This window comes from Cyclopterus lumpus, chromosome 25 (assembly GCF_009769545.1).
Source record: "Cyclopterus lumpus isolate fCycLum1 chromosome 25, fCycLum1.pri, whole genome shotgun sequence".
In the NCBI taxonomy this organism is placed as follows: domain Eukaryota; kingdom Metazoa; phylum Chordata; class Actinopteri; order Perciformes; family Cyclopteridae; genus Cyclopterus; species Cyclopterus lumpus.
This window is the reverse complement of record NC_046990.1, coordinates 8,095,676-8,105,065: the sequence shown is the minus strand read 5'-3', so window position 1 is coordinate 8,105,065 and position 9,390 is coordinate 8,095,676. Positions and strand designations below refer to the sequence as shown.

The 9,390-nt window shown below is 39.9% G+C and overlaps 1 protein-coding gene across 9 annotated transcripts in view; it reads right to left on the bottom strand.

Annotated features, from left to right (window-relative positions):
• The window catches only part of ubr5 (ubiquitin protein ligase E3 component n-recognin 5), a 28,075-nt gene extending 23,183 nt beyond the window's left edge, over positions 1 to 4,892 (bottom strand). For all 9 annotated transcript variants that reach the window (XM_034528703.1, XM_034528712.1, XM_034528706.1 and 6 more), the window contains exons 1-4: positions 4,645 to 4,892; positions 1,535 to 1,579; positions 1,322 to 1,403; positions 139 to 215 (exon numbers count right to left, since the gene is read on the bottom strand). In XM_034528703.1, coding sequence (XP_034384594.1) covers positions 139 to 215; positions 1,322 to 1,403; positions 1,535 to 1,579; positions 4,645 to 4,706 — 266 coding nt within the window. In that variant the 5' untranslated portion in view covers positions 4,707 to 4,892. The remainder of the gene's footprint in view (positions 1 to 138; positions 216 to 1,321; positions 1,404 to 1,534; positions 1,580 to 4,644) is intronic.
• Positions 4,893 to 9,390: the final 4,498 nt, after the last annotated feature.

The window sequence follows — 9,390 nt, the reverse complement described above, 5'->3', positions numbered from 1 at the left end:
GCTCCAACCGCCATCAGTAAGCCTCTGCATGCCCGGTGCATCTTGTGCTCGACATCTCCCCGAGCAATCTGTTTTCCAACTCTGTGCCAAAGCTAAAACTGTTTCCGGGACGGATCCCATCATAAAGAGGTCTCTCACCCATCGCTGCCATCCGGTTTGCTGAGCTCCAGGCGGTCAGGCTGGACAGCGAAGCTGATTCTGCACACTCGTCCATCCTAGAAGATAATGCATTTATGGTTTTCAATGTCACACATAATGCATCATGAACAGGAACTCCCCGTATTGTAATGTAAGGGTAAAATTATCAAATTAGGAAATTGAAACGTATCAATCGAAACACAAAACATCATGAAGCCAACAACTTTCTGCCTTTCACATCCGAGTCTATATGGCAGTGTGAGTCTCAGCCAATTACTGCTGTGCATAGCAGTATAGTTATCTCTGAGGCCCTGCATACTGAAAGGTATAATTAATTACTTAGATTTTAAGATTAACACACTACTGTGTGTGTGTTAATGCACAATTACATTGCAAAGAATGACGGTACAACATTTGAGTCACTTATCCTAGACACATTTCTAGCTGCACGGCTGAGTTTGCTAAATAATCTGTCAAAAATGTAAATAAACAAAGTGAGGTAAATTACGGCATGCCTCCTCAGTGCGTCTGTGGCCCCTGTGGAAAACGGATTAGCCCAATTGAAGTTTGCCGGGGAACAGACGAATCTGTGAGCTCTCGTTTCATTTGCTCTTGGTCCCCCTCCGCTTTGGACAGATTTTTTGGACTGCTGATTTAATATTTTAATTTTTTGCCTATATATTCTAAGATTTTAGCGTTTGAGATGAAGGTTGTTTACTAGAACAACCAAGATGGCTGCCGCTGATACAGAACTTTGTGTTGAAGCTGCCATCTCTTCACTATTGAACAAACGTGATGCTAGAAGAACAATTAACTGCACTTGAAGCTTTTCTTGAGAATAAAGCCGTTTGTTACACTCATGTACTATATTGACGCTACATCACTCATCCGTTTACTCGCTCAGCGCTACGTCAAATGTTTCTTTGCTCAGATTGGTCTAAACAATTGTGTTCAGGGGTATTTTTGTCCACGCACATTGATAACACCTCTTGGAAATCAAAAATTAAATGAGGTTCCAGACTAATATGCGATTTGACTTGATGATGTCAGGTTAAACTGGGGCCATGTCCTGAATATGAACACTACATCAAATCTATCGAATTCAGCAATAAAATATACATTAAACCTACACAGGTGTTTAGATCAGGTGTTTCATTAATGATGTAGTATCTCGTAGCATTACCTCAAGGAGAAATCCAGCATGGTTTGGACCAACAACACACTGTTTTAGGGTGGCCTGCTCCAGCAGACTAAGGTGTGGATGACTGCATTAGAAAAGGAGGAAAAAAAGAACAAAGACAAACGATATAGACAATGATTATAAAACCACATCCTGTTTACAATAATTGATCAAATTAGAAAAAAGCTGTGTTCTAATATTGACAGAAAAAAGTACCTGTTATAGCTGTATTTGTTGAGTTTCTCCGAGACTTCACGGAGCCTGGAAAGAAGATGAAGACTATATTAATGAAAGTCAGACAGTTTAAAAACCAATCAATGCAGATTAATGTATGCAATTCAAAAATGCAGGGCTGGAAGATCGTTTAAAAAAAACACATGAACCACTGATGTGCAAACCATGTTTATTTTGACGTATTTAACCGTCACTATAACAGACCATTAAGGTGCATTTCAAATATTTTCAATTCATCTGGCAAAGCATAGGAATCCCAGGACATGTCGAATATATCACTTAAACAAACATTCTTGAACACGATTGGAGAACAAATGAGGCAAATTAGGATCACAGCATCTGTCCCACTCGACAGTATCAAATTATATCATGGTGACAAAATGGCTTAAAAGACGGGATTGTTTTGCTTTTGCTCTCATCAGCTGTGACATATGGTTGACTAACGACAGGATATAAGTATCATAGCTGCTACTAACCCAACATTGTCCATGCAGAACATGAATAGGACTACTACTTCTGAGATCCCTGCCACCAATATTATCTCCTCCCACCTCACTAAATAGTGCAAAGCAAGAGCCAAAATAAGTAAATGTACCAAAATACTATGCATTCGAGCATGCTTAACCACATATGTGGTATGAGATGTCGTGATTCAGGGCTAGTGTCTTGTCAAGGTACATTAGTCCCATGCTGTCATCTGGAATTTAAACTTCTGCAAACCGTTTCATCCACAGCCGGAATATCATTACACACAGATATAGAAGCATTGGATCACCTGTAGTGATGACCTAACTGAAACTCAAGAAGGAGGCAGGGAAGAAGAAGAAAACTCATCCTTAGTGCAGTTATGGATCATGTTTATCATTTAAACACAATTTACATGTTAATACCAGTTGTAAACCAGTTGATTACACAAAAAACAATCATTAAAAAAATGTTTTGTCCACGTAGGCATACAATTTAACCAGAATTTAAATGTAAATGTGCCATGTGTTGGTTCACCTTCCATTGTCCATATCCCACTGCTTGATTCAATTCAGTTTATTTTGTATAGCCCAATATCACAAATTACACATTTGCATGTCGTATGTGTACAGATTGATTCACTTGATGAAGTGTGCCCTCACACTGACAAAACTCAAACACTTTAAAATCTCTAGAAACTGTGTGAAATGCAAACAGTGACAATAGAGCTCTCCTCACAATACAGAAGCATATTAACTGCCCGTGCAGCAGTCCAAACACGGGGAGGTAATAGAAATGTACTCGCGCAGCATCTAGGTCAGTCATATTCTAACCTTCCCATCAAACAAATGGCACCACTCTAGCACGGACACAGTCTACCCGCCCCAATGGCCGATTTTAACACAGTCTCACTGAAGCACAGCAATAATAACAAGAAGAAAGTATTAAACATCCATTGTGCCATAGGAGGAAAGCAATGTGCCAGTTCACTGTGCTAAACTTTTGTGTCAAAGCAGACCTTGGTTAGGTCAAGCAAACCACTGGCACTTGGTTGAGGAAATCTGACCGGATGTTCATGCCAGGCAATCACTTCAAATGAGCCAATCTGGAGCAAGCCTTTTAACTTCAGATAGAGGCACTTATCTGCTTTGACAACTGCAAGTTCCTTTACTGGGAAGAGAGGGGGGGGGGGCTCCCAGCAGCACATGGTGACTGTAGCATGCAATGGCACACATGCATGCCTGGGGATGAAACAGCCATGACCTCTTTAAGGAACCAATGGTCCAAAGATGTTTGAGTGACTCCTTCAATAACCCGCAGAGTAAAACCGAGTTTTCCTGTCAGTCAAACCAAAAAGCTGCTGCTGCCCCCCCCCCCCCCCCCCCAGAGTTAGAGGGTACAGCAACCTGCAAAAAGCATTCACATACTCCCGAGCCTATCCCCAGTTCTTAATCTCAAGGTCATTCTAAAAACACTACTTAACCTCTTTGTCCTTAAGTAGAACAGCTCATTAATCAGTTCAATCTCAATGGATGATATAAATAGGTTTATCATAAATCACATGTTCTGCCCAACTACAGGTCGCACACATTTTCCTGAAGAATTTTTTTTTTTTTTAAACTACTGTCTTCTCATGATCTCTTCAGTTTCAAAATGTTCCTAAAGAAACTCCATTAAACGCAGTGTGATGCATGCCAGCAGCATGTCACTCACTACTAACAATATTGTGTGCAATTGAATTATCTGTCCGGAGTATGCTCTAGGTATTTGGGTAAGAGTGAATAAATTAAGTGTATGATCACGTGAACCCATAGTCCAGCATCGATCATACACACGTTGTAAAGCAACGGCTGGTGCCCTTATACTAAAGTAGATAACGGGATTAATGAGAATGCAATGTAGCCAACTGTGCTTCACTGCATATTTTAGATATTATCTCGGTACGCAATGTTCAAAATGGACAATTGTGAAAACATTATTTCCGACTATGTTAGCAAGTAAATTGTGCCATTAAACTTTCGAATGATAAACTGCCACAAAAGACCGAGAAACATAAATATTTGGCTTTGTCAAGAGCGTGGCAGCGAATTAGCTTGCTAGCATTAGCAGCTAGCTATCAGTTAGCTGACGTTAGCTACTTCATTGATCATGATAATCAACGCGACACCCACAAAACAAACACTGACACATGTCAAAAGAGTGCATATGCGATGTGTACACGAAAACGCGTATCTTTTCAACAACGTTGTGTTTTACGACTCCTATTTCCCTCTCTTTTCCCCATCCCCCAACCCGCATTGTCTATCTCAACTTTGACTGGGAGCCAATCCTTCCAGAGTATCAAGGAAACAGCCTGCTAGTGTTAGCTAACGCTATTCGTACGATGGCCGGTTAGCATCTAGCTAGCACTGGGCAGACTGTTTAGGTAGCAGCAGGCTAACGAGGATTGTTCCAAGATGCCGGGCCCCGTTTCAACCCTGGGGGGGTCATTTTAATTATATAAACCCGACTGAACACGCATGACAATGTTAACATCGTTCGTAATGACAATATCGAATACTATATACCATACCCCGCAAGGAAGTACCGATTAAAATTATTCTTTTCAACGGGCCGCAACAAAATACCTGTCATTGAGCTGATCCTCAGTCCCCGGCAACGGGTGAACCACGAAGTGTATAGATGTCATGGGGTCAATCCAAAATCACACACGGAGGTGTGAACGATGTGGAAATTGTTGTTCTTTCGATTACTGTATATATGTGGATTCATAGGAATCGTTTAATGGCGAAAACCCTCGAGTTTAGATCCCAGCCTCCTCACCCACATGCCGCCATCTTAACTCTACCAAGCTTCTTCTCTGTGTGTTGATTAGTGCACATGCAACCACTGCACTGGTTGGACCCCGAGCACAAACAGGAAATGTGTTAAATTGGACGGGATTGGCCTAACGAAGAAAAGGCAAGACTACTGTAATCACAAAATACTACACTTTCACACTCCGACGTCTTTGTTCTCTCCCAGTTCGGCCGATGGATGTGCGTTTGTTTGCATGTTCCTTGCACCTGCAGTCATTTTCCATTATTGTAACACAAAGGCAAAAGAAAGGATTAAGCATTGCTAGGGACAGGAATATCTTTAGGAGCAAAAAACAATAGCCTACAATACAAAAAAAGCTATGGCTTTCAAATACAATATTGATCATTTCGGGTTCTTGTGTCTAAAGAAGAAAAACGAGAATAGTTGTGTTTTTTTGTGCAGTTACAAACCAGCACAGTAAATACTTAAACCATCATGGAGGAACCAATAAGTTCACTATAGTAACATGTAATGTAAGCTTATGAATTGCTCAACATTGTCCCTGAATACAGACCATAGTTATTTAGTTATGGCATGAACAATTGTATCATATTACTAATTACCCAAACAAATAAAACAGTTGTCAATGGCATGATGATGGTGTTTCTTGCACAAAAAAGGAGTATCCACCCTTTTGACCAACCAAGACTTTGGCCTATGACCAAATCTTAAGGGAACTACGAGGTTATACTGCTAGAATATATATATAGTTATATTAGGCTCAAGGTTAGCCTTGTGTCAAACTGACAAAAGAGAAGTCTACTTTAAGTGTCTGTTCTTGGCACGTGTCCTGGATGTAAGAGGAACAACTGCCAACCTATTTTACAAAACAGGGGTGCACAACAAAATGTGAGTTGTAGTCCTTTTATGCTACTCAAGAAAAAAATGTTTTAATTACGGAGTATGGAATAGGATGAAATGCTCAAATAAAGTGATCATCCAGAATAATATTTGTATTTCTTGTGCTTGAACAAGTCATTTATTAGTAGCTCCAATAGACCAAAAACCCTGATTAGTTTGTCTTTTTTTTTTTTTAAAGCAATATGACAAAAATAATGGAGAAATCAACCGAAATCAAAAGGATATGCAGCCCATATTTGGTTTAACCTACATCCTAATCCAATAAAAGCCTTTGTCTTTCTACACCAGCAGATGGCAGAGTTTACCTTTCACAATGAGATCCGACACCGTGCCAGAAAGCATTCCCTTTCCTGCAGTGCGGCTCAGAGTGGACATGTTGCATATAGACATAGAGGCAGCTCCAGACCTTTACAACTGTCCAGGAAGGCCATTTGTCAAATATTTATGTGCAGTAATAAGCTGTTAAAAAAAAGAAAAGTGGAACTGAAAGTGAGAAGTATCTTACCAAAGTGATGCTGCATGAAGCATGACACAGAGAGAACATGTTGACTGCAGGTCAGGTTCCTTATTCACTGTCATCTGCAGTTAGCCAATGCAAAGAGTATTTTCAACCAAAACAACTGTTCTATGAACTCGTCTTTTCTTTTATCCATTCTGGTCTATGCAGTTCACATTGTAACATTGTGGTTTTTTGCGCAGTTACAAACCAGGACAGTACTTATTTAAACATGCTTTTTATCATGGAGGAACCAAATGCCACATAAGCTGTATAATATTAATAGATTTGTATGAAACAATGTATTTGTATTTTCTTTTGTATTTACTCACACAATACGTTATATGCATTGTTTATTTTTAGGATATCTAAGTTAAAATAATGGTCACTATTGCAAATGTTATTGTTTGGAATAAAACTTTAATTTGATCATGTGACCTTTTGTCTGCTACATACGTCACATGTTATGTAACCAGCATAGACAAAAGGTTAGGGTTAAACCTCTGTGTTTACTGAGTTCAGCACAGAGGTTAATGAAACCAGTGCCTTTGCCCTGCAAGAGTGAAGTCAAACAAAACCACAGAATTCTCCCAAACTATTTTTAGGTAGTTGGGCACTGGGTTATCAAATGACCTCTGGTGTTGATGAATACGTGTCCAAAGAGTCTGCACCAGGAACACTGTTCTGCCATCAAAGGTTAGTGGGTTTGAAGCTTTAGAAAATCAGTCAACATGGATAAAAGAAGTGATAGGTTCTACCCAAGGAGGTCATTAGTGAAGTTTTGAGCTGCTATGAAATTTATTTTGGTATGTTACATCTCCAGAGAATGTAAGCTCAACCCTCACCACTGATAACTTGTTGAACCATAGATCGGCAGCAGCTCCTGTCAGTCAGGGCCACAAGCAGAAGTGTAAGTCATTCCCAGTGAGGTAACAAGATCATCGGCTAGAGAGGAAGCCTTTTAAATAACTCCTCTTAGTGCTGGCTGTGACATATCTTTGTAGGTCCCAGGGCAGGACCAACCACAAGGGGGTAACTCTGCCTGTTAACACCAGGTCAGTCCAGGTCCTGAGGCACAACCCCTCATGTTCCAAACAGATGCAGCGCAGCTTAAAGGGCATTTCCCTGGCCTGTAATGAGCTGTTCTCGGCTCCTGTCTCATAAGAGGTCGTTTACTTTTCTTTTTTTTTCTGGAGAGAGACAAAAGTCTATTTCTATGACAGCAAAAGAGAACAGTGAGTCCTTGTCGGCCTGGTCTCACTTGCCATTCACAACACCGCTTGAAAATTGGCCGACATAGCGTAGAAAGCCGTAATGTCTGGGGCAACGCTGCCACTAAAGATCCCAACAGAATCCATTTGTCCATTGAGGATGTTGTAAAGTCCTGCTTAAAAGAGCCGGGCTATTGTGACTAGTTGACGCCGGCCAAGAATCTGAGTCGCCATTGCGTCACGCTGTTAAACATAAGGCAACCGGACTGACCAGAAAACGATACAAATGTGCCATGACACCCCTGCAACGATAAATAAAAGACTGAACCGAGCTGAAACGTGCATTACCGTAGACGTTCTTATGTGCACAGCAAATTAAAAGAGTTTAACAGATTGCAACATAAAGTATTAAAGCTGCACAAATCAATCATTTAATAATAACAGTAGATTATTATGTTTTTTTGCTCCGACTCGTCAAGTTGTCAGGTGCATAATGCCAAATAAGTGCTAATGCTGCTGTGTCCGGTCAGCAAAGTGTCAATCAGCAGTTATTTGGTGACAAGAAGACGATTTGCATGGTTTTAGTTTGTTCTGCTGCCCCCAAGTGACCAAAGAAAACGAGTAAATGGAGCTTTAAGTCTTGAGTTTTTGGTTAACTCTTTATCTTCAATAGAGCCAAACATCTGACTAGTACCTTCATTATAGTACATCAGTTTAAAGGAACACTCCAGCAATCAGTGTTGCACTTTGGAGAGACAGATTTAAACCAAAAAAAACAAAGGTCAGAATCTGTGTAGCCAAGGCTAGTTTTCAAGATAAAAATGGTGGATGTGAAGGTTTTTTCTTAGATTTTGATAATAATAATCATTATTTGTAAAGCACATTTCATACAGACTATGTAGGAATAAAGCATGCATGTTGCACTTACATTTCAACAGATGAATAATAAGTTGTCTTAAAAAAAAAAGAATCACATTGTCAATGAAAATGTAACATATTAATACGGTAAATGAACGACGGTAACATTGTTCCGGTTTTGTACTGTGAGGCTGACCTATTACAAAACACTCCGAATTGGGTTATCTTTCATACAGAGAAATTAAAAGTGCAACAATCCCTAAAAATATTCATTGTGTATTGTTTGTTGTCAATCGGGCAAATCAAAGCATTAAAGCAAATCTTTTATTTAAAAAATATGATCTTATCTCATAATTCCCTGTACTGCACACTATAAAAATGAATTAAGTACATATTGAATACATTGATAAATAAGAGGCACTTACTCAAGAAAGCAGAACCAAAGTGAACAATAGTTTTAATTTAAACTTAGGTTGGAAGCTGCGATACAACAGCAACGTTATTTCCCTTGCATTCGGGCTCTCTGCTCTTCCAGCTACATATTCATATGCTTTTGAGGAACATCCCACAGCGCCAGACTCAGTCAAAGTCTGTGTGTGTATTTCTCCATTGTGAGTCTCCCACCAGTCTTTTGTTCTGGTTCTCAGTGCTGTGCAGGAAGTGTCAGCTGTCTAGACAGCGGACACCTACCTAATCCGGAGGGCTGCCTGAGGCCACCTCCTGTCGGCGACCTCCTTCACCCGCAGAGGACGAGAAGCCTAACGATGAACACAGCAGTCCACTTACAACAACAAAAAAGTTCCCAAATGTAAAACTGCAAGGTCAGTTCAACTTTGACTTCAGTAATTAATTAACTGGGAGCTAGTTGACTCCCTTTCAATTTCACCACATGAGAAATGGATTTTCAAAGGAAATACAAAAAACAATCCTTCTCACATGAGCTACTCAAGTTGCTGCTGAATTTTACTGGGACTCTGTTAGATTTTAAATCAGTTCAAAAATACTTATGTATTTAAATAAAATGTCAAAGCTGCCCTTTCTATGAGCAACACGTATGACCATTTTAGACAGATATAATAACATATTTT